A 27,011-nucleotide genomic window follows, 5' to 3' on the forward strand; every position below is an offset into this window, starting at 1 on the left:
TTATCTGTCCCTTTTTTGGGCGAATATAGTAACATCTGGCAGCAAAAAGTAAAAATTAGAATAGAGAATTAGATGAACACAAGTTATCCAGTTTATCCATTAGATATAAAGAGATAAATCAATTTGACATTTCAATACAACGTAACCAAATAGACTAAGCCGAAAGCTCTGGAGGTAGTCGATGTGTTTCTGTGAGTAATTAGTGTTTTTCAACGACTTTCAGGATCCCCTATTGTTGATTGTAATTTCACATCGGTTTTCTTTTAGCTCGTTGGTTACATTAAAAGTTCTTAGCAGAGAGTGTCTAATTAAGGACTTTTACAAAGGTCTTAATGAAATACTTATTAGTGTTAAGGCCAGGGCATACAATATTAATTTCGCTATTTACTACTAAACGCAGACGTTTGTCTCATTTTCATATAATGTTTAAGCAATTGGATGTTCTACAACTCCTTTCAATGAAGTCATTGAGTTAAACACATTAGTTAGACATTGGGCAAAACGGTCCAACCTTTCGCCACGAATGAAACCTATACCATCGAATAGGTATTGGCAAAGATAACAACTTTTGTTCCGGGACCAACCCCAAAAATATGTAGGAAAAGCAATAGAGCATAAAACATATGTATAAGTATATTGTAATGATTTTTTTTGCAAAGCTTCTTTTATAAAATAACAGTTTATCTTATGTTGCTCATTTCAAAGAACAATATTTAGAGAAGGGCTCAAAGAAGATTTTTCTAGAACAAATTATATCTTTATCTCTTCATTTTCTCTGCAACTTTTGAGATCTTCCTTATAAATCTATTACCATCCTTCAAATTCATAAAAAAAAACAATTGTATCTAGGGAAATGTCTCTTATGCAGTAATATTAGGTGAGATTCTTAACAATCTCACCTACTATAATCCTAACAAAATTTCATGTCGTCCGATCGACCTCAAACTTGGCCAAAATGTGTTTCGCCACTTCCTGATCACGAATATATATGTGGCTATTTTACGTTCCCGGCCGGCCGGCTGGCCGGCCGGCCGGCCGGCCGGCCGCTCTTTGGAGCTTAATAGCTCCTAAACTAAAAAAGATATCGACTTGCGGTTTTCGGCAAAGGTTATATATCGGGTGAAAATTGCAACTTGGTGCATAGACCCCCCACCCCCCACCCCTCCTTCCGCCATTTTGAAGACCCCCCTTTTTTTGTTTTCTCAATAGCTCCGCCCCTATGGCATTCAGCGGACTCAAATTTTAGTATGTTATAGCTGGGCCTTAGAGCTTTCCATCAATACCAAACTTAAGGTCCCACGACCCCCCTGACCCGAGCTATAAGGGTCCAGAAAAAATTTCTTAAAATGGCCATAACTCCGGTTGTAATTGTCAGAATTTAAAAAGTGAGGGCTTTTTGGAAAGCTCTCGTGAAATTCCACTTCCTCTATTAACATCGCAAGTTCATAAAACCACCGCTAGGGGCGCTATTATTAAAAAGAAAATTTTTAAATCTTAAAAGTTAAATAACTCAAAAATTCCATTGTGCATCGTGCTGAAATTTTAGTATGTTGTAGCCGTTGATTATACCTATCAAACAAAAAAAACCTTAAGTCAATCTAAAACCCCTGACCCGAGCTATAAGGGGTCAAAGTTCGAACATTGACCGGCCTCTATCTCGGGTTCTAACTAACATAGCGACCTAAATTTTACCTTTTTGGTTTCGTCACAATGAGCACTTTCAGATGGAAGTTCAAAAAGTCACCACAGGTGGCGCTGTGATAGCGTCAAAATTCATCGAAATTCAAAGTCACTTTTCTCAAAAACGGCATTGTGCAAGTTAATGAAATTTTAGTATGTTGTAGTCCAGTCTAGGACGTTTCCAAAATGGTGCGTATGTGCGCTGTGGTTTCAATAGAACCGGAGATATGAGGGGTCAAAGTTCACGAAATTCAAAAAATCATATCTCCGGTTCTATGTGACCGATTTTGATGAATGAGGGCTTAAACGAAAGATCTCACCAAATGCTACAACTTTCTAGAATATTTGAACTTCGTGGGACCAACACCAGGGGCGCCACAGTCGAAAAACCAATTTCAATATCACATAACCTCAATTATCTCGACTGTCGCTGAACCGATTTTGATGATTACTTCAACATAATTGTAGAGGACATTTGTCTCTACATTTCGTCCATACATCATTTTCCACTCAGACTACGCTATCACTCCGATTTTGCCGTTTAAGTGTGAAAAAATTGATTTTTCCAATAATAACGGTTTGAAATCACTCAGATGCCAATTTGACTGCCTCTACTCCACCAAGACACTTAAAATAGGGTTTTAAATGGAAAGTCCCACAAAATACAACAATTCTTTGATATAGTTGAAGTTCAACAAATGACTACTTGGGGCACTCTGGATGAAAAACGAGTTAAGAAACAAAAAACCTCGCTTATCTTGGCTTCTGAGTAATCGATGAGATCATGTTCTATAGGAAAATTATAGAGAACATTCTGGTCTACATTTCACCCATATATTACTTTTGTGCCAGTTCATCCAAATCCTTGATATTTTGGTTTAAATACAAAATTTGTATAATTTCACGAATTTGATTCAAGATAACTGAATGGCGTCTCCCAACTTCAGCTCCAAATCGAATTTGCATGCACTCCGAGTTAGCTCACGTTAAGAATCTCACCTACATAAGCCGGTTAGGATTATCTGTCCCTTTTTCTTGAAAAAAGAATTAAAACCTCTAAAGATTGCAGGATCCTAAGAGATACCATTATTTAAATACTTTGAGTAATAAATTCAGAGAAAGAAATGTTTTAATTAATTATACTGAGAACCTTTTTTCAAAATTCTTTAGTAACGATACTCTTACAACCCTATGAACTTCAGCAATCCTAGCTCCTTTTTTAAGGAGAATATTTCTCTAAAGACGACAAAAGGATGCAATCGAGGAAATACGTTTAACGGAATTGAAGAATATTCGAGGATATTTGAGGAAAATCTGAATACAAAAGAGATAGGGATACGATTTCTTTTGGGAAAATGTTTTGAGTTCAGTTCTCTTTTAAAAAAACGTTCTTTGGCGCCAATAACTTACGATATGCCGTTATTTAAAAAAGCAAGTTTCATAAAAATATTTCTACCAATTTCTTAAGAACCCTTACTTTAAGATATCTGAAAAAGTTGACGTGATGGACCATAAGTTTCTTCGGGTTATATGTTTAAGATACACCAAGGACTCCGAAAATACCTGTAATTTGCCATTAAACGAAGAAAGTTTTCGTTTTATTGCCCTGAAATGTGCGATGGCTTTAAAACATGGAAAGTTTGTATGGGAACTACCAGATAGAGCAGTCAGAGGGAAATCTAAAAATATTTATTTAAAGCAGAGGTGTGCAAGAACCGTTGAAACCGAATAAACGTCAAAATAAGTTTGTTCTGGTAGCGTTTTGAACATTGACGTATATGTTTCATTTGACATTTATTCGGTTTCAACGGTTCTTGCACGCCTTTGATTTAAATCTTAAGTCATACATCGACTTTATCCTGAATTTCATTAAGATCGGTTAAGCCATTTTCGAGTAATAAATTGTCAAAGTTGTGAATTTTTCGAAGGATATCGTTAATTTCCCAAGGACTGATAGTCCTTTTTGACTTTGGTCTCGGTAAATTTTAAGTCATACACCAACACCTACAGAATGGGCCTAGTCCCATCTCTGGCGAAGGGTTGGACCAGCTCCCATACATTTCTGCCCATTGTCCTTTGTTTATTTCTTAAAGAAAAACAAAAAAATACACTTTTGTCTAATTTTGAAGATGAACAGTAAACACGACATAAGTAGTTGTTTATTCCGTTGAAAATATTGTTTTCCTTATTAGAATAATCACATTTGTAAGAATTTTTACGAAAATGTTTTAAATTTTTTTTAATTTAATTTAATTTAAATGTCTCTGTAATTTCGTTCTCTAATTTGTTTTTCATTATGAATTGATTACTCACTTTCATTCAAATCAATAAATTCTATAAAATAAAAAAATAACCGTTTTGTTTGCTTTAAAAATTTATTTTCAGTTTATTTTCAGTATTGATCATAATGTAGTGAATCGACGTTGATATTAATTCAAAGAACACATCCGGTGATCGTCGGATGGTAGGAGTTTCAGATCTTTTTATTCTGAGCTAAACCTCCTCCCATCTGACGATCATCGGATTTGTTCTTTGAGTATTGATCATGACGCTAAGCCGGCGATGTCCGTAGAGATCACACGATAGAATGAATATAAATTACAACGATAAGAAAATTTATAAAAAATGTTATGAGAGACATTCAGAGTAAAAGGACCTATCATATATGCAATTCACTTTTAAAATAGACCACTTTTGCACTGAACAAATTTATCAGTAGTTCTCTATTCGCAAAATATTCCAAAAGCACATTCCATGGGTGATATGAGGCATAAAAATAGGAAACCTCTTTATGATTCTGTTCGGAAAATGAGTCCATGTGAAACATATGGCTCTGCCACAGATTTTCCATCACTTAGCGCATGAGACTCACCAAAAATTGGCCCAAAAAGCTCTCTTATGCAGATGTTCCGGTCGTATAATTGAACAAAATTGTCGATGGTGAATGTTTATTCCACTAAATATTGAGCTATACGATGGAGCAAATACTTCATTCAGATATTATGTGAATATTGAGGTTTTAAGTTTGTCAATAAATATTTATTGCAGCTTTAGTGCTTGAACTTTAAGCCGATTGAATATATTTCTTGATCTAAGCTTCGTGCATGAATTTGCAATGATGTTAAGCAGTTTGTGGTGCATTTATGCATAATTCAGTGCAGGAGCTTTCAGTTTGGGGTAGAGTTTTTTTGCAGTGTAACCTGGGGAAATTGTTCGGAGGGTTAAAATTTCCCCTTGGTATGTATATATGTACAGAATTGGGGGTGAATGAGGCTTGTGTTGGTGTTTGTGTGCGAAAGCTCTCGGTAGCTTGAACGGCAAACCGTTAGTATGTGATGAACTTTTGAACGTTCAAGTTCAGTTGTGCAACTCAAAGTGGGATTTTCTTTTTGAGAAAAGAAGCAAAAGGCAATCTTGTGAGGAAAGAACCCTCTACCCAAATAATTGTTCTTGGTTGTGACAAAAGAAATTACTTGCAATTTATTTTTCACCGTAACCTCAATTGCAACAATTTTTGCTTGAGGAAAAATGCAAAAGGGGTTGTGTTGTGTGAGCGACAATGTGAAAGGCTAATTTACCAAGCTTAAGTGAATGAGGATTTTATGCTAATTCTCGGGAGTGCTGCTTTCTTTTCATCCAAAAAGCAAAGGGAACAAATGAATTTCTTGGTGCTATGTGTTCAATGAGAAAAAAAATTAATCCAATAATTGTGAAATAATATTTTGAACCCTGGGGATCATCTCTTAAGATTTTCTGACCAAATGTACAGGTGAAGTGCTTATTGAGTGCGTGATTGAATTTTTTGGCTGAAGAAGAAATTCCCTGAAGAGATGGTAGAAAATTCCAAGGAGGATCATAAGAAGATCATCAAATTGCTATACCAGAGTGCAAATCTGATTGTAATGTATAAATCAACTCTCAGGACGCACTAAACAGGATTACTTTATCACCATGGATATCGAAGTAGACATTAAGCTTCTTACAACGGGATATTTGGATAGCACGGTACGATATATGTCATTATTTATCTTAACCCTAAGTCACAAGACCGTAAGAATTTCTCACGCATTTTGTCCACGAAAAAGGGGTTAAAGTGCTTTGGGAATAAAAGGAAAACAGAAGGAAATAAAACCAAAAGAAAACATTCTTTAAGAAAAGAATGGGTACTCATGGATGAAGCTTTGGTATGTGGTGCTTTTCCACTTTTTTGCGTACACAGAGTGGCTTAATTCAGCTGCCTAAAGAGGCATTTGGGAATTATCACTTAAAGATACTGGCCTGAAATAACGATTAAAGCTGGATATAGGGATCGATGATTAGGTTCTTTCTACCGTTCGGCGACTGGATTAACAATTGTCAAATACGTTACACGCAAACTTAAATTATTTATAAATTAAATTTCTCAAAGATTGTTATCATTTTATTTAAGAAATTGTGGAAGTACGGTAAAAATATCAAAAGTAAAGAAGAACACTGAAACTCCCTCAAATAAAATACTCCTTTGAAGTGAAAGAAAATGATTTTCAAACATTCAATTAATTAGCAATCAATAACTTCAAAAGTTCGAAGACGTAAAATAAATATTGAAGAATTTAATTAAAAAACGGGTGAAGTTATTAAAAGTATCCCACAAAGTTGAGGGTGAAGCTAACCAAATAGAACATTTCTTGTGAACTAAATTAACCAGTGAAAAATTAAATAATTCTTAACTAAAAGAATTGGAAGTTTTATACAACAAATTAAACAAAACGAAAGTGAAGTTTATAATAATGATTCTCTGTGTTGAACTCAAAGTTTTTCAATTTTGAGAAGATTCTAGGATCAAGTCAAATCTTCCTTAATAAAAATGCTCTCAATAGTACAAAATATTTAGAACATGGATGTACTAAAACTCATTTTTAGGACTCATAGTTTCATCGAAAATGAATAGCAATTAAAATTTTTTTGTGATAATAAACCTGTGGCGGATAAAAAAAAATATTATTAAAGTTTTGGATGCTTTTGAGAATATTTCAATCTCAGAAGGATCAAAACGCTGTCTCCACTTAACGTAGTATAATATTTTCAAGGATTTTAAATAACTAAATCAGGGGTGTGCAAGAACCGTTGAAATTGAGTACAAGTTTCACTTTACGTTTGTTCGGTTCCAAACGGTTATTGCACAGGGAGGGAGGATGACCCTATATACATGGTTAGAAACCTATCATAAACCTTGATCCCATACCAAGTTTCAGCTTACTACTTCTTCTCAGAGGAAAGTTAAAATGAAAAAAGTCTTATTAATAAAAATTTTATTATTAATTCAATTTAATTTATTCAATTTATTAATTGTAGCGGGATATTTGTTACAATGTAATCATGTTGCAATCCGGTGTATCACGTATTGAAGAAATCTTCTAAGCCCATTTTAAACTGTCCAAGACCATTTTTCCTGCAATGTAGATAATCCTGGGAATTTTTGGGGCAGAGGCGATTCATTATTAGGGTAAAGTGGTACAACTTGAACAATGGTACAAGTTGGACAGGGCTTTTCTTCTTGATAAATTTAATACTTCATTTTTATTTGTATATTTTTAATGCTTTAGTTTTACAATTTGGTTCCATGTGCTTAAAAACAAATTTTGTACTGTATTTATCAAGAAAAAAGCCATGTCCAACTTCTACCGGCGAATTTTCCAACTTGTAACACTATGTCCAACTTATAGCACTTTACCCTACAACATTTTAATATTATGTGAAAGTGTCTTTTTATAGACAATTATTTGTCTGCAGCAGGCCTCTACCCTATCCTATCAAATTTTACAGGCTAAGTATTCTTGATGATCAGCCTAAGCCTATCTGCACCCTTATGTCCTAGACAAACTTGTGGCTTAAGCCGAGAGACGGCTTAGTGGAAAATCATGGAAAAGTAGTTTAATTGTCATTCCTAATATAATTCCGCTAAGCCGTCTCTCGGCTAATCTTCAGGTCTGTCGAGGCCCTTACTTTCGTTACTTTATTATCAGTATAACCAAAGCTGTATCACCTTTTTAAAAGATCCTTATACCCTAGACACACTTACGACTTAAGCCGGGAGACGGCTTAGGGAAAAATCATGGAAAAGTAGTTTAACCATTACTGCTAATATAAATTGTGCTAAACCGTCTCTCGGCTAATCCTCAGGTCTGTCTAGGCCTCTAGTCATTAAGATGAGTAATAAGATTCTCGATTTGACAGCTCTCTCTTTAAGTGAGGTTTTCTGTACCGTTTTGAACATAGATCAGAGGGAATTTACCCGTTTCAAGTTCGAAAAACTTCGAAAATGTGAAAAAATTGAATAGGAAGAAGAATAGCGGGTTTGTTTTGCTTTGATTTTCCTTTCTTTTATACCGTAGATGCGGGTGACTTTGACCCCTCCTGTTCGTAAGCTTTTCTTTAATTCTAGCACTTAAGGAGGATCTTTACCTTTCTCTCTCTTAAGAATATCACTTTGGGCTGCATTCGCAAGTATACAAATGCAAAAACCAGATTGTAGAAATCGGCACTCATTGTACCATTTCCACTCAGCAATACGCTTTCCATCCGACTCATGACCAACCACTTTTCCTTATGTTTTTTTTGTTCTTGCTCATTAAATTTCTTTTTGTTGTGAACTATTAACTTTTCATCCTGTATAGTGGTCATCTTTGTGGTCTCCAACCATTCCTAGAATTGCTTTTTCGCATGCGTTTGTCTTGGCACAAAGTGTAAGCCTTTTGGATCTCTGAGAGTAATACTTGAAATTCGTCATCTTGAATGCACTCACCGTCAAACGATTTACTATCCTGAAATTCCACAGAAGTACAAAAAATCAGTTTAGTTGCAAATTTTCAAATAGGGGAAAGTACTCTTCTTTTGAACGTTCATGCTTTTGAATACTGTGAATTTTCTTTAAATTTTTCTAAGAGACTTATACATTTCTATTAAATATTAGTTAGCTTAATATCATTTATTGATAATTACGTGATAATTTATGTAAGTCTCTTAGGAAAAATAAAAGAAAATTTACATTATTCGAAGGCATGAGCGGTCGAAGGGAGAGTACTTTCCCCTCCTCTTATCATTCACGAGTAGAGCTTGAAAAATTCGAAGATCATCGAAGACATTCTTACTTTTTGATAATTCCGCAAGGTGGCAGAGGTGCATCCTGTTCGAATTTCGAAGTGCTCAAGTGTCAAAATGTGTTCGTCTTCACTTAGTTATGTGGAAAAGCACAAAGTAACGACATTTACTGCTTTTGTCCCATTATTTAATCACTCCATAATCACTGAGCAACTCTTTTTCGAGCTTATTAGTATGATGTTTCATAAATTTTCACCACCTTGTTCGAAAATTTAGTATGAATATTCGAAATAGAATTTGAATTCTTCGAACATGAAAGATTTTTTGTGCAAACAGAGTTTCATTTACATTTTGTCCAAGACTCTAGTGGAGAATCGAACTCTACTTGTGTTTGCACCCACCATCCGTTGTTGTTGACGATTGAAGTGTCTAAAATACCGAAAGTTAAAACTGGAAGAACAGCGACTGCTAAAACGGCGAGTATATGAACTTGCACTTAACACTTCCTGAGCCCAAACAAAAGTAGATTTTGATTCTCCAATAGTGTCTTGGATAAAAGGTAAGTGGAACTCTATTTGCACAAAAAGTCGTTGAAATTCGAAGAATTCAAATTCCATTTCGAATTTTCATACTAAATTTTCGAGCAAAGTGGGGAAAATTTATGAAATATCACACTAAAAAGCTGGCGAAAGGTTACTTAGTGATTATGGAGTGATTAAATACTAGGGCAAGAACAGTAAACGTCGTTTTTCTATTTTTTTCCTCAAAACAATGCGAAGACCGTCATATTTTGGCACTTGAGCACTTCGAAATTCGAACGGGATGTAACTTCCGCCACCTTGCGAATGTTTTAAGAAGTAAGAAAGTCTCTTTTTTAGATCTTTAAATAGATTTTCGAATTTTTCAAGATCTACTTCTGTACGGAAAGCCTGTCTATTTTCGAATAGATTTGGCTTGGATTTCTCTTTTTGAAAGGTTTGCTGAACACTGCCACTGAGCTATATCAACAAAACCTTTTATGAACTTACGTGACATTTTTGTTTGAACTTTAGAAAATCAGTTTGAATTTTTCGAACTTCAGCGATATTTACCTATTAGCTGAGACACTTTATACAATAAATCTTCGGCTTGTTCGATCTTTTCGCCCGTGAATAGGAGTTTGATATCCTTGTTTTTCTGACACTCTATCGGCTCTGCTCATCCCTAAAAGAATTCGTAAGAAGAACATTTCCTAACTATTGGACCTTCGAAAATTTGAATCAGAAAAAGCAAGGAAAATGCATATATTCGCTTGTCTTAATGCTGAGTTTTAATATACAATAAGGTAAAGTGCCCTCGAGTCGACCGGTTCCTCGACTTGACCGGTGGTCAATATTTAAATGTTTTAATTTTGAATTTCTATATAATTGTCACTGATTCGTATTTATTTATAGAATAATTGACTTATTAATGTTACATCATACACCAAATATTAGTGGAAATATAAATAAATTGAATAAATAACTCTACTGGTGGAATTGAGGAACCGGTCGACTTGAGGGCACTTTACTTTAAATATATTTAACAATAGTGACAAAAGAAATAGAGTATTATCACTTGAGCACATATTCTTTTTCGCATTTTCGAATTAGTGGAGCAGCGCTCATGTGTCAAATACGTAAAGTTCCGTTTAAAAATTCAAAAGATATCGGAATAAATTCGAATACGTCTTTGAGGAAACCAAGATTAAGTTAGTTCAATGACATCCTATTTGTTGTACAAATTTCTTCGAATACAAACAATATAAATAACAATTTCCAGCATGTAGTGCAACCAAAAAGCAATATTTACTTTTATTCTTGAGGCCTCTTGAGACAATTCGATCGACCCACAGTGTAGAATGTTACGATATGTGGCTGAGAATGGGTGAAAATCAACAAGTTATTATGGCAATTTTATTCAAACATTTTTCCAAAGTCGCTCACCAAAATTTCCATGAGATTACATTTTACTTTTTGATGTTATTTCCACCGGGGAAAAACAAAAACAGAGAATAAAAATTTCAGCTGTGCATATTAAAAGTCCATTTGGCAATAAATTGATAGATGGGCTCATCTTCAATTGATTTTAACCATTGGCCATCGCATAAAAGCTCGCTGTGTGTAAAGTTTTTTTAATGAATGCTTTTTACGAGTACAATGTCATAAAAATTTCAGAGGTAAACTTTAGCTGAGCTTTGTAGGGAGAGTTGGTTTTCTGTGTCAAAACTTTAATTGAATTAAAATCTCTGCCACACTGTCGAATAAAACAATTTAAATTCCATACATGATCTATTTAGCAATTTAATACTGAAAAACCATTAATAATTAACACAACACTGATGAATTTTCATATTCCACCCCTCGTTTTATCCGCTCTATATCTCTCTGTACCATGCCTCCCTCACCCAAAAAAACTGTCGAATGATTAAATTAGTGTGAAAAGTAAATCGGACTAAATCTCAGCTTTGTGAACTTTTCACATTGGAAAATTTAATGTGTTATGCCCTCGAGAGTGTTGCTCTCGGAATTACCTTTCAATCCCCCATTCCGCCCAATCCCTTCAAAAAACTACATGTACTCACATTTCGTGCAGAGCAAATTTAAGTCTCCACAGTATGTTGGTTAAAAGTTTCTGGTTTAACTTTTCAACTCACTCGGTTTAATCTCCTATTCCCCTGCAAGTTGTGTTGAATTCACTGGTCAGACTATTGAATTTAGAGCCGAAGCGAGAAAATTGACCTCTTGGTAATTCAAGAAAACTCCTTGAAATATCACCTACAGAAGGGGAGGGATTTTTTTTCCTGGCTGGATAACCAACTATCCTCACCCAGAAAATCCATTAAATGTGCAGAATGAGAATCCTCAGTGGATATTTTGTGCGAAAATAGATGGACTTTCATTGATTCCTCACACCGATTCCACACTCAACTCAATTTCAGGGATGGGCAAATTTTTTACACTTTACCACCGAACTTGGGTAGTAAATTTATTTATTTTGACAGTTATGGGGTTCAGGAGGGACCGAACCAAGAATTTTATTACCCAAAATCTTAAGGACTTAGTAGTTTCATTTTTTCAATTGGATATCGATATCAAATAGATTTTGATTTTAATTTCAGTTTTTTTTTAAACTTTTGATACTTTGAATATTCTTCTTTACTTAAATTTTTTATATTCAAATTCTTTCAATTCTCGTTTCCTTGGCTATCGCCGTCTTAGCAGTAAGTCTATCCTACAATGAAAAAAATATTTCGTAAATATGTTCGTAAATGTTTGTGAATTCCTATGGGGGAGTTACCAAATGCTCGTGAATCGTGCAACTCACAAACATGTTCGTAAGAGTTTGTACTATTTTCACAAACATTGTTCGTAACATGATCACTTCACGAGCATTTTTTGTACTTTTACAAACAATTGTTCGTAAATGCTCGTAAACACACAAAAAAATGTTTCGTAAATGTTTGTTTTCCTGTCGAACATTTTACGAACATTTACGGACAAATGACAAAATTTTACGAACATTTTTTGTGTGTTTACGAACATTTACGAACAAATGTTTGTAAAAGTACAAACTTTTACGAACTTGTTTGTGGGTTATACGATTCACGAGCATTTTGTAACTCCCCAATAGGAATTCACAAACATTTACGAACATTTTTACAAAATACTTTTTTCTGTGTAAGGAAAAAAAAAATAAAAAATGCCTTTCATTACTGCTTAATGTAATTTTTAGGATAAAAAACAATACAGAAAAAGTAGCTTAACTTACAATTTTCACAATCGTTAATCGCTGTAAAATGGAAATTTCTACTTGAAAAAGTAAAAAAATGAAATAGGGTAGAGTAAGCCCTTTTGGCCACCTTAAGGTTTTGTACCCTTGTAATTCTTACAATTTTTGTAGAAATAAAAAGAAATTTTCTGTACAAGTGCTTTGAAGCATTGTCTCTCTAATGAACCAGGAGACTTTCCGAGAATTTTTGGGAATCTAGTTGAAAAAATACATTTCCTGCAACAGTGCATGTTTCAGTACTTTTCGCCACTTTGTACACTCAGAGAAAAACGTGATTCTATTAATCAAAAATTGATAAATGCTAACACGCCGGTCGTGTTAAAACAGCCAATCAACAGCCGTGGTTGTTTTTTAACAAAAATGTTAAATATAATCACGTTTCGGAAAAGCCAGTTTTTATCACAAACGTGCTATATTGCAACACGCGTGATAACAAACGTGATATTTAGGAAAGAAAAATCAAGCACGGCCGTGATTATCGATGTGATATTTTGTTAGTATTTATCACGACCACCCCCATTTGCCCCAAAATGTTAATCACGGACGTGTTAAATGGTATCACGCCGTGTTACTATTTAACAAATCCTTATATTGCCCCAAAATGTTAATCACGAACGTGTTAAATAGGAACACGCCGTGTTCTCAATACTAAATCTACCCAATACTAAATCTACTGGCTCGCATTGAGCCCTTCAGCCGCCGTAAAGCAGCACAATCAAAAGGGTGAAGGTGGATGTTCCACCTTATTCGAATGAAAATTCTGCGAAAATGTCTTTCACACGCGAATGTGTCGCTCGCATGAATTATAAGTGACACTGTAACTTATAATTCATGCGAGCGACACATATGCATTTGAAGGAAGCTGCGGCATATAGTATGCATCAATTTTTGACATTTTTACCAAAATTGCAGAGCAAAAACCATGAAGAAAGCTCAATAAATTCCCACATAATAATAATCACGGACATTCTAAATGATAACATGCCGTGATACTATTCACTAAAATTTTATTTTGCTCTGTTCCAACTTAACAAATCCCTACCGCGAAGTGTTAATCACGGACGAGTTGAATAATAACACGCCGTGATACCATTTAACAAATTCTTATATTACCCCAAAATGTTAATCATGGACGTGTTAAATGGTATCATGCCGTGTTAGTATTTATCAAATCGCTATTATGTCTGAAAATGTTAGTCATGGACGTGGTTAATGGTCTCACGCCGCGTTACTATTTACCAAATATCTATTTTGCTCCAAAATGTTAATCACGGACCTGCTAAATAGTATCACGCCGTCTTACTATTTGTCAAATTTCTATTTTACCTCAAAATGTTAATCACGGACGTGTTAAATGGTATCATGCCATGTTACTATTTATCAAATGTCTATTTTAGCCCAAAAATGTTAATCACGGACGCGTTAAATTTTATCATGCCGTGTTAGTATTTATCAAATCACTATTATGCCTCAAAATGTTAATCATGGACGTGCTTAATGGTATCACGCCATGTTACTATTTACCAAATATATATTTTACCCCAAAATGTTAATCATGGACGTGTTAAATGGTATCATGCCGTGTTACTATTTACCAAATATCTATTTTGCTCTAAAATGTTAATCACGGATGTGCTAAGTAGTATCACGCCGTGTTACTATTTATCAAATGTCTATTTTATCGCAAAATCTTAATCACGGACGTGTTAAATGGTATCACGCCGTGTTACTATTTATCAAATCGCTATTATGCCTCAAAATGTTAATCATGGACGTGCTTAATGGTATCACGCCGTGTTACTATTTACAAAATACCTATTTTGCCCCAAAATGTTAATCATGGACGTGCTTAATGGTATCACGCCATGTTACTATTTATCAAATGTCTATTTTACAACAAAATGGTAATCACGGACGCGTTAAATTGTATCATGCCGTGTTAGTATTTATAAAATCGTTATTATGCCTCAAAATGTTAATCACGGACGTGCTAAATAGTATCACGCCGTGTTACTATTTATCAAATATCCATTTTATCCCAAAATGTTAATCACGGACGTGTTAAATTGTATCATGCCGTGTTACTATTTATCAAATTTCTATTTTACCCCAAAATGTTAATCACGGACGTGTTAAATGGTATCATGCCGTGTTACTATTTATCAAATCGCTTTTATGCCTCAAAATGTTAATCGTGGACGTGCTTAATGGTATCACGCCATGTTACTATTTATCAAATGTCTATTTTGTCCCAAAATGTTAATCACGGACGTGTTAAATGGTATCATGCCATGTTACTATTTATCAAATCGCTATTATGCCTCAAAATGTTAATCATGGACGTGCTAAATGGTATCATGCCGTGTTACTAAATATCAAATATCTATTTTGCCTCAAAATTTTAATCACGGATGTGCTAAATGGTATCATACCGTGTTATTATTTATCAAATCGCTATATTGCCCCAAAATGTGAGTCACGGATGTGCTAAACAGTATTAATCAGTACTACCATTTGGTACATGTATTATTTTCATTATTAGGCAAATTAGGAATTTAATAAATGGTGACATGGTGTGAAACTATTTTGCACATCCGCGATTTACATTTTGTGGAAAAATTTGCGATTTAATAAATAGTAATACTGCATGATACCATTTAGCACATGCGTGATTAAAATTTTGAGGTAAAATAGAGATTTGATAAATAGTAACATGGCGTAATATTAACACGTCCGTGTTTAACATCTCGCTGCAGTTTAGGGTTTTGTTAAATAGTAATACAGCGAGATACCATTTAACACGTCCGTGATTAACATTTTGAGGCGATTTAAGGTTTTGTTAAATAGTAACACGGCGTGATACCATTTAACACGTGCGTGATTAACATTTTGGGGCAATATAAGGTTTTGTTAAATAGTAACACGGCGTGATACCATTAAACACGTCCGTGATTAACATTTAGTCGCAATATAAGTATTTGTTAAATAGGAACACGGTGTGTTCCAATTTAACACGTCCGTGATTAACATTTTGAGGCGATTTAAGGTTTTGTTAAATATTAACACGGCGTGATACCATTTAACATGTCCGTGATCAACATTTTGGGGAAATATAAAGATTTGTTAAATAGTAACACGGCGTGATACCATTTAACACGTCCGTGATTAACATTTTGGGGCAATTTGAGGTTTTATTAAATAGTAGCACGGCGTGATATCATTAAACACGTCCGTGATTAACACCTCGCTGCAATTTAGGGTTTTGTTAAATAGTAACACGGCGTGATACCATTTAGCACGTCCGTGATTAACATTTTACGGCAATTTGAGGATTTGTTATTTATTAACACGGCATGATATCATTTAACGCGTCCGTAATTAAAATTTTGAGGCAATTTAAGATTTAGTTAAATAGGAGCACGGCGTGATTCTACTTAACACGTCGGTGATTAACATTTTGGTTCAATATAAGGATTTGTTAAATATTAACACGGCGTGATGTCGTTGAACGAACACGTCCGTGATTAACATTTTGAGGCAATTTAAGAATTTGTTAAATAGGAACACGGCGTGATACCATTTAATACGTCAGTGATTAACATTTTGGGGCAATATAAGGATTTGTTAAATAGGAACACGGCGTGATACCATTTAATACGTCAGTGATTAACATTTTGAGGCAATATAAGGATTTGTTAAATATTAACAGGGCGTGTTTCTATTTAACACGTCGGTAATTAACATTTCGCGGAAATTTGAGGATTTGTTAATAGGACACGGTGTGATACCATTTAGCACGTCCGTGATTAATATTTTGGGGCAATTTGTACATTTATTAAAAAGGAACACGGCGTGTTTCTATTTAACACGCCCGTGTTCGAATCTTGGAGTCAATGTATTTTGTTTTTTGATAAATAGAATCATGCTGTGTTTCTATTTATCACTGACGTGATTTCTTTTATTTGTATCACGGACGTGTTAATATTTATTACAAATATGTTCATATTTATCACTTTTTAAAATATCACGGAATCACGCCTGTTGGTTGATTTCAATCACGCGTGCTTTTCTCTGAGTGTAAGCACTTTTTCGCCATTTGTTTTTAATTGATTTTTAAGAAACAGCAGCTTTCGAAAACCCGCAAAAGTACATTGCACAGTACTTTTCTTATTTATCACCTATATTAGACAATTATTAGAGTATTTCGAATGATTTTTTGCATTTTTTTGTTTGCGACAAAAATCAATTGACAATTACGTCTGTTTTTTACTTGTAAAATGCTTGGAAAAATGAGTGACGAAAAGTACTTACACAACCGAAAAAAGTAAGCCCTATTTCACCACATCCGTATTTCTTTATTTTTTTGGAAAACATTATTAAATAATGATATTAGAGCGAAGCTTAGTTAATAACAAAGTGACTTTCAGTGAAAAAATATCAAATACTGTACTGCAAAAACATAAAATATTGCAAGACAATTTGTCTGAGCGTTGACAAGTTTATTAAGAACTCCATATTTTTTTGGTGACTGTTCACCTTGTCGACAATTTCTTCAATTAACTTGCAAATAATCTAGTCGGTGGAGCACCAGTTATGCTTTTCTGATCCGTTGGACTAGAGGTTACGAAGTAATAGTCATTTCGTAGTTCCATGAGCTCATAATTCCCTGAAAAAGTGATTTTATTTGTAGGTGGCGAAAAAGTGCTTACTGGCGAAAAAGTACTGACTCTACCCTAGTAGAAAGTTATTTTTTGTAAACTTTTTGGATGAACTTTTATACTTTCAACCGACAGTTGAACTTTACGATTTATCATTTGAAGTTTAAAGTATATTTCTTTTAGATTCAGATCTTTTGGTGTTTGTCAGAGGTAGCTTTTTTATCAAATCGAAAACTAGAATTTTCTCCAGAGCTTTCGACCATTGGTATGGGTCAGCGAGTCAATTAGACCCAAATCAAGGGTCGAAGGCCTTGGAGAACATTTGAGTTTTTGTTTTGAGAAAAGGAAACTGCCTCTGACGAACACCGGAAGGTCTGAATCTTTTATTGGTATACGTATGTCGATGGTAGTCGCAACTAGGTAATGAATCGTGATTAAAATTTATTGGTATAAGAAAAGAGTTGAGATTCATCAATCCAAATCCTTTATTCCTTGACACACCCAACCCCTACAATCCTCTTTGGTAATGAAGGATAGCTTGATCTCAACGACTCCTGTATATGTACCAGGAGAGGAATATAAAGGAGTCGTTACTTGGTCTTCAGTGAATGAGCATTAGTCGCCGAAAACAGTTCACTTCACTCTCATGAAGTGAAAAATGTGTGGCACCTTCAGTGCTCTAATTTCTCCTTTTTGGAGGTTTTAATATAAATTAGGTGAGCCCCATCGCGAATTACAAGATCACGTTTGTTATTTTGAAAGACTATTTCTTGTCTTTCGGTCTCTACGATCTCTAATAATAATAACAGTAATAATAATAATAATAATAATAATAATAATAATAATAATAATAATAACAATAGATGAGCAGAAGGCCAAAAGTCGTTACTATATGGCGAAATTTAGTAGTTAAAGGCTTTGAAGCTTCGTATTACTTAAGTTTCGTATCCTTCGATTTTATCTATGGTCTTTCATGATTCTGTTTGATGTCAAATAATTTTAATAGCTAATCCTATACCTCGCATTTCCTAAAAAGGGCCTTGACTCCAATTTATGCTAATACAGAAAAGAAAACATAAAGTACGAAGCTTTAGCTCTCCCCTGGTTATCTATTAATAGTTGAATTGAAGAAAAAGTATTTGAAAAGTTCTGTCAAAAATTCTTACAATAGCTGAGAAAATACTAATTATCCAAAATCTAAAATGGAAGTCCTCCAACTCAAAATCGAATTTGTTAATGAAACTTTGTGTTCGTATACCTCCTATTTCGTACTCAAGAGATTCATTGATGATAGATACAGAATTCAAAAAATTGTTTTTCGCCTTTTACGGCAAGATCTAAGCCAAAAGTTACATTTTTCAGGCGTTTAAGTCGTAAAGGTCTAGAATTAGTGTGTAAGAAGGTTAATCATCCACCATGAGGCGATCCAGGAAATAAACTTTTCCTACCAACTCGCTCACTCTCCTCCAGAAACATTTTAAGACATACCAAGATTGAGACGAGCGAATACACTTTTGTACCTGTTTTGTAATCATTTCATTGATACATGATAATAACTTTGAAATATTACTTAATTTCATTTCTAGGTTATAGATAATAAAGGTAATTACCCCTGAAAGATGTCTCTTTCTCAATGTGCTCTATTACAATCTCTGATATCCTAAAAATACATGTTTCTGGAGGAAAAGGACAGCAATGAGGAGGGAATTAATATCATTATTTTAGCATCTTGGGGCAACTTAAAAGAGATGGAGTCCGAAAACGTCCCAAATCTCTAGGGGAAAGCGCGCTACCTTCGGACGATTTATGCTTCGCACAAATCATTTTTTTTTCAAGGTGTTTTAAATGAATTTGGCCCATTATAATATTATATTTTAATAGCTAATCCAACGTCTCAAATTTTCAGAAAAGAGCTATTGGTGAAATCCATAAGGAACATAGAGAAAAAATTTAATTGTTCGAAACTTCAGTCGTTCGAAAGTATCGCGCTTTCCCCTAGATATCGCTATTTAGAATATAACCCCGAAAATACATTTTTTCCCTTTTTGATCATGTCGTATAAGGTGAACAATTTTTTTTTCAAATTCTGGGTCTAATATCAATGGCTAAGTTTTATAAAAAAAACAATTTTTATTTGAAATACTTTAATTCTGAGAAGAGGAATTAGGAAAATTATTTTCATAAAGACTGCGTAATTCTTACAAGAAACTCTACCTTTATTCGTCAATTTCACGAGAAAAAACTTCGTAATTTATAAATTATTCTTAAATAAAATTCATTTTGCTATTAAAACTGGCTCAATAGGAATTCATATTAATAACGTTCATAAATTGGTTATTGTTTAATTAATTTGTCCTGCGTATGGTAATTTAGTGAACCTCAAATGGTGTAAAAGGCTATTATATATCATTGGATTTTCTGAACTCTAATAATATCAATGGTTCTTTTGTTATTGAACTGGTATTATTATTTGGAAACCTTTTATGGTGTCAATTTGCCGGAAATTCCTATTAAAATTAACATTTTTCATCAGTCAATTTATTGGTAGTTTGGGCAGTAAAAAGGATGTAGGGGAAAGCTCGCTGCCTTCGGATGACTGAAAATTCGGACAACTCAATTTTTTGTCTATGTTTTTAGTGGATTTGACCTAGGGTCTTTTTAGGAAATTTAAGGTATTGAATTAGCTATTAAATTATAATATTATGAGTCATTCGTTGAGTCGTCCGAAGGTAGCATGCTTTCCCCTATTGACATTGTTTTCATTGCTAGAAGTTCGTTGAAGAGTTATATTTGGAAATTTGCATGAATTTGAATGTGTCAACATTTGAATAATGCAGAAAGCTTAAAGCAAATCGTCAAAATTCAACTCTATCTGCATCTACAACACTTTTGTGTTTATGGTGGTTCTCTCTGGAAATCCAATCATCGTCTTATCTTGTCCATCATAAATCCCAACAATCGTACAACGAATGGCAAATAAATCATGAATTCTAATTAGAATTTCTATGTATCTCTTTCTATGCATTGAGTTGTTAAATGCCAGTAGTTTGCCATCTCTCAGCAATTTCTCTTTTTTTTCCCTTGATAGTTACAAGCCAGAGAAATACATCATTTCATTTCATTCGACCCATCAAATGTCCGTTTTATGCTGTGCTCTCCATCGTGATTTGGTTTGGGTTGAAAGCCACAAATGGGAAATTTGTAAACCGCCAGAAACAGCAAAATATTGGACGTATGGACTCATATTTGCTCACCATCCCTCGACAAATGATAAAGCTATTCGCAAGGGGTTGAATGTGCACAAATGGTCAAGGGTTGATGTTTGAACTAACTGCAAGTGACATAAATTTAAATGCAACGATTTCAAAAGCTGGGAAAACTCCAAAAGTGCATTCACACGACACAGATATCACATTAAATTTCCTATTTATTTATGCATACCATTAAAAATTCAATTCTGTCACCCTGTATTTAAGAACAAATAATTATCTTTGTCAAGTGGGAAATTCTACAGCTATCAGGCAATTTGCCATCAAAGCTGCGAAAACCCGTGGGAAATTGTTCAAAATGTGTCATGGCCTGGAAGACAGTGTTGCCGCAGAAAGATTCATCAAAGCTCCGGGAAAGCTCTACCAAAGTAATGAGATTCAGCAAGAAGAGCTTTCATAATTAATTGCATCCGGCGTGGAAATGTCCCATTCCCAAATGCAGGGCAACTGTTGGCGAAATAGCAAAATCCATGTCAAATCAATTTTGGGCTGGTATGGTGAATTTCTTGATTCGTTCCGATTGGATCGAAATTAAACTCGTATTGTTTGAAATTGAACGTGGACTTTAATTAATTCTACCACAATTTCCTGACCACACTTCGGGACCCTCCTTTGTCCTATATATAGGATGTATTTTCTACAATTATTGACACTGTAGATTGGGGACGACTTTCACAATTTATCCTGTTTGCTCAATCTTGAATTTTCATCTATTCCGGAATCCCCTTGAAGGTTTGGGTCATGAGAGTATTTTATGACCAAGGGTTTTTAATAGGGACCAATCCACAAATGAGACCAAATTTCGGACGTATGTTTTATTTAATAAAGTAAGAATTTTATTAACTGTTTTTAACTATTATAAAGGTGTATTCTTAAAAGCATTATTTATAATAATAGAGAAATTTTCATACAGCCCAGTAGGGTGATGACGTTCATTATAAATTTAGGTCCTATTTAGTAAATTCCCAAGAGAAATAATAAATTTTAGGACACCCGTATTTTGAAACCTGAGGCGGTATTGTGAATTTAAAAAATTGTTTCTAATTATAAATCGTATATACACTGAGAAAAATCCGAAAAAGTTAAAATTACATTCCGGAAATGTTAATTTTACCCTGCAGTATTGATCCAAAATCGGTGTAAATATTACTCTTTTTAGGTGTATTAGGGATTAAGGTTACCCTTTTTCATGTTAATTTTATCCTTGAAAAGGTGTAAAATTAACAGTAAAAAATATTGATATATTTTTACACCTAAAAAGTGTTAAAGTTACGAAGAAAAAAAGTTAATCGCACCCTCTTTTTTTCTCGTTTTTTTTCTCGTTTTTTTTCTCGGTAGTAAAGGAATACAATTACAGGTTTAACCCTTTAAGGACGATAGGGACACCGGTGTTCAAAAATGTTTTTCCCTAAAGTTTTATAAAGCTATGTTGTGCTCTAAGAAGTCAGAAAAAGTGATTTTTGATTTTTTCTGACCCCCAATTTTTTGACCTTCTCGTCCTTAAAGGGTTAAAGACAGGCCAGTCCTATAGATAAATTTCTGCAAAATGAACCTCAAATATAAGCCACGCCTTTTTATTAAAATTTCTATACTGTTTGGAAAAGAAAAATTAAATCCATGCTACTTAAACTTAGAGGGAAGTGGGGCATCTTTGCATTGAGGCAGCTCTGAAATTGGTCTTTTTTATCCTATTTTAAATGGAATTAATAAATCATTCAGCTAAACTATTTTAATTTCTTATCAGTCAATATTTTTTGAGAAGATTCTTAAAAACCAATAAACCTGTCTTGTCCAGTATCCATCGGGTACGTAGCAGATGGCGAACAGAAAATAGGTGTACTTGATCCTAGAACCGGCTAAACTGTGTTTGAAAAAAGCTACATGCACGTATGTATCGGCATTCTCGCGTCTACGAGAAGTCCTTAGAGAATACTTAAACGCCGACGACCCCAAACCCCGTGTCTTCTTGTTAAGGAAGCCAATGACTTCAACCTCGCACTCTGTTTCCCAGTATTCTGCTTGCAAAAAAAAAAAAACAGAAAAGAGCCTCGGATGACGAATGTATTGCACCCATTGCACCGCAAAATGACCTCCGCGAGATTATGGACAAACTGTTGCTTAACGGCTGATTCCTTAGTCGGGAGGCATCAGAGTGACAAACGAGACCCTAGGTCTAGATTGGCATCAAAGGTGAAATTTTCGAAAGTACCAGTCTGGTTAATGATTACTATGTGTCTTTTATTTGTCGACTGCCTGGTTATTCGGAAATTTATCCATGGCCAAAACCAATTACCTCGTACAAAATTTCATTTTGTATTCATCCGAGATAATTTCCCTTCTTTTAAGAAGTGAGGTAAAATTATCTTTATAAAATATATTAATCCGTAACAATTCGTGAATTTTCACTCAGCTTTGTCGAGCCTTCAACAACGACATGGCATTTCAATATGATTGCACCTTCCTGAAGTGGCGCAGGGTCGACAGGAGTAAGCTGTTAACCTAGGTATCCTCGATTCGCGACCCTAATTGGAACAAATGGTTATGAAAATTAATGAATGAAAAACAATAAAATTGGTTGCTATTTAGGATTTTGAGATCTTCAAAAACTGGAATAAACCTCTAGTCTGAAGACCGCTTTACTATTCAAATCCATTTCTGATTCGTTTATAAGCCACTGCAGTGTCATTGCGGTCATTGCCTTCTGGGTCTCTATCATCGTATTTGTAAGTTAGAGAACCGAGAGAGTCAATCCGGCCTAGAACGTTGAGAAGCAGGACGTGTAGGCTTAGGTCTCGGGAAATCTGTTTAGGTGCTAAAGGGTGGCTAGATGCCTTAAGAAAGTCCATTCCGTCCCAATCCTTCCAATATAAAAAATCGCGACCGGTAGTTTTTTTCTGTTTAGCAATATAGGAAATGAAATAAGAAGTACGAAGCTTTCGTCACTTGAATCTTCACAGCCTTCCCCTGGATATCCGCTAATAGAAGAACTGCAGAAAAAGGATTTGAAAAGTTCTTTCAAAAATTTGTTGATTAACTGAGAAATTTAGATTATGAATATCCGAAACCTAAGGAGAAGAATTAGGAGGACCACTTACTTAAAAATTACCGCAGATTCGGATGACTTTGCACCCCTGCTTTATACAAGCTTTACTTTAATTTTGACTCTTAAAGATGGTGAGAGTGTTAAACAGACTTCCGTTCGCTTGGTACGTAAATCCCAAGAAATTTTGTGTTTGTGCATAGAGAGGAGACCACCAGAACTAGTGATTCCCAACCCATAAATTTAACCCAAATAGAGACAGGTAAATATTCCTGCCTCCACCTAGGCTTGAACAGGGGCCTTTCGCCGTTAAGGCGAATGGTCTACCAACTGGGCTATGGGGCCACCGGCTCTGATCGTCTCCGCCACTGATCTCAACCAATTGTCATGTGCACTTCAGCTCGTTTTCGACTCACTACGAACGTTAAGAAAAGGTATCATGCTAACTAATATTTAATAGAAATGTAGAAATCTCCTAGGAAAAATGAAAGAAAATTCACATTAATGGAAGGCATGAAAGTTCGTAGAGAGAGTTCTTTCCCCTCAAAGACCTCTACCTCGTGAGTTCGAGTATTCTGTCAAGCTTTGATGCTTGATATCTCTTTTTATTATAAACTTGCTGTACTTCAGTAAACTATTTCCTCTTCGTTTGTTTATCTTTCTGAAAAAAAAATTATAAGTTGAGTGTAAAAGTTGTCTAAATGATATGCTAATTACAGAAAGTTCTTTTATGAACCGTTTAGACGTGTTTTCTTTCATCTGCGACTTCAACTGATTCGCGAAAGTCTTAATCTTTCTACGAACTATGTATATGAATAATGCAGTACGATAGAGGGAATGAAAGTAGAGTGTTCTGATGAGTAGTAAATAATCTGTCGTACCTTTCCATGTAAACGTAGCTTGGTATGAAAAATCCTGAAGAAAATGCATGTTCCTTCAGCTTTTCCATTATTTGTCTCGCAAATAAATCACTCTCTTGTTGTTTTTTTCTTTTGCTGTACACGTAACCTTTGACTGAAAATGCTTCCATCTGCTAAATCCAAACACAATGCTTGAAAAATGAGTCGAAAAATAAAAGATTTTCCACTGCATTTCCCATATCATCATGCTCGATTGAATTGATGGAGGATGAGTTTTTTTTTGTGCAATTGTTCGTAATATTTCGCAGAATACATTTATTCTCAACTTAAATAGTATAATGCTGAGAAATATTGATATTCCATGTATCGCAATGTGATACACTTGCTGCTATATTAGGGACTAAATTCATCAAAATGCTACAACAGCAATTATCATTCAATTAAATGGAATCCCAAGGGAGCAACTCCCTTCATTTATGATTGGGATTTAGGTACATGCTAGACATACCTCGTAAATTTCCCCTACAAATGTTATTCAGTTATGGTGAGGAATACAAAATATACTAATAATTTTAAATCGATTTGCCGAAATTCAAAAAGCTCCTCCTTCAAAAGCTCTTCTTTAAGCACGATTTTTCTTTTTTTTTAATTACCCATTAGCATTTAATAAAAAGTTAAAAAGTTCTTTTCTTGTTAGAAACCAAGAAATAAATGCACTTTGAATAAATTTTTCAAATTAAATAAATCTCAGAAAAAAAAACTTTGAGTATACAAAAGTACAATATAAGAATAATTCAATTTCATTTGCAATAAATTTTTCTCAAGTTGCAAGCAATTAGGTAAAAAATGTGCTAGAACGAAGTGAGAAAATTGCAAAATGAATCAATGAAAAATTGGATAAAGAGGAAAAAAAAAACACAATTTCCGTTTGAAAGTTTTTTTTCCCCCATAACTATCCTCTTTCATTTTCCAACCATTTATCTACAATTGAGCTTTCAAATAAGTTTTTTTCTTCATCCAATATCGTCCAACTGGTATAACTTTCAGACAGTCATTTCAATATAGGAATGATGTATTCTCTTTGTTCACAAACACCTTTTCCACGGTCTTTAATAATAATTCTCCCCTGTCTCCTCCATTGATGAACAATTTTATTATTTTCTACAGCAGGTATTATTTTCCATTGAGGAGATATTTTGCAATAAAGGAATCCACATTGGAATATTTAATGTTAGATGCTTGTTGATGAAACGCATACTTTGGATTTCATTATAAAGTTTCTCAGAAATTTCACCTAAATGATATTCAATTATTCTCAGAAATATTGAGGACGCGTTTTCCATTTCATATTCGTTCTATTTTCCTTGCCAGTGATATTTTTCCGCATGAATTCTTCCCGGATCGTGTATAATTTCTTTGAGGTGATCAAATTACAAAATCTCTTCACATTTGATTCATGCAAATGATTCCAGAAATAATTAAGAGTTTCGAGGATCGACGAATTTAAAATGTTTGACTCAGACGATACATTACATGTAATAAAGTTATTGAGTTACACCAGGTATATGGCATGAAATTTAATTGGGAATTTGGGGCTTTATTTGTGTCAAAAGTCTGCAAAGTTCACAGAACAAAGGATATATTTGAATAATTATGCTATTCCAATGAAAAATGAACGTGTTTTTTTTATCACTCTTTTCTGAACTCAATTGCTTCTGTAGTAATTCTGGAAGAGTAAAAAGTAGTGCAATTTTGTGTATTTTCCCTGACGGTGGTTCTCCTAAGCATTTTGATATGAGTTAAAGTCCCAAAGAAATTGTTTAAAAAATTGTCCAAAGAATTGTTTAGTAAAGGATTGAATTTGTATGTAATAGGCCCTGAAGAAGATCCCATCCAGGATCGAAACGTTGAAAAAATAAAGTCAAATTGAAGAACAAAAAAATTAGACCGAATTTCCCACTTTGACTTCAGCAATTGCTTCTGCATTATCGACATTTATTCATGTTGGTTCTTGTCTCAACTTTTTACTTCAGTTCTTGGAGTGTTCTAAAACCACCAAACAGTCGTCACAAGAACCAACACAAAAAGAAGTCGATAATGCAGAAGCACTTGAGAACAGTAAAGTGCTAAAAAACATGTTCATATTTATTGGAATAGGGTGGAGTAACCACTTGTCGCCATGTATTCGAAAAAGTGGAATTAATTTTATTAGAACTTTTGAACTCTTATTACAAAGATAGCTTAAATTTGACACAAAACTACTTAGATGTATTGGCTTTTGATTTGTGAAAACAATGTTCCCTGAATTTAATGCTGGACTACTTAAAAAACTAATTTTTATTAAGAATACAAAAATAACCACTTCTCGCCATCCACTTAAAAGGATCCAAACTCGATCATTTTAGGTAATGTTATAAAAAGAATACATTCAGAATTTCTTTTTCCTCATGATCACCTTATCGAAGGAAAACTCTCTGCATCACCACAAATCACAAGAATGTTAGAAAAAAAACCGATCTGTTACATTTTTTTAAGACGTTTTCCACACTGAATTTGTACAACACATTCAAATTATACATAAAATTTAACGATTTTTATGTTAATACATCCTAAA

General features: G+C 34.2%; 1 protein-coding gene across 1 annotated transcript in view; it reads left to right on the plus strand.

The window, feature by feature from the left end:
- The first annotated feature begins 5,007 nt into the window (after positions 1 to 5,007).
- The window catches only part of LOC129798745 (dopamine receptor 1), a 97,476-nt gene continuing 75,472 nt past the window's right edge, over positions 5,008 to 27,011 (plus strand). Inside the window, exon 1 of the mRNA XM_055842057.1 lies at positions 5,008 to 5,685. Within this exon, the coding sequence (XP_055698032.1) occupies positions 5,632 to 5,685 (54 nt within the window). The 5' untranslated portion in view covers positions 5,008 to 5,631. The remainder of the gene's footprint in view (positions 5,686 to 27,011) is intronic.

This window comes from Phlebotomus papatasi, chromosome 1 (assembly GCF_024763615.1).
Source record: "Phlebotomus papatasi isolate M1 chromosome 1, Ppap_2.1, whole genome shotgun sequence".
NCBI lineage: Eukaryota > Metazoa > Arthropoda > Insecta > Diptera > Psychodidae > Phlebotomus > Phlebotomus papatasi.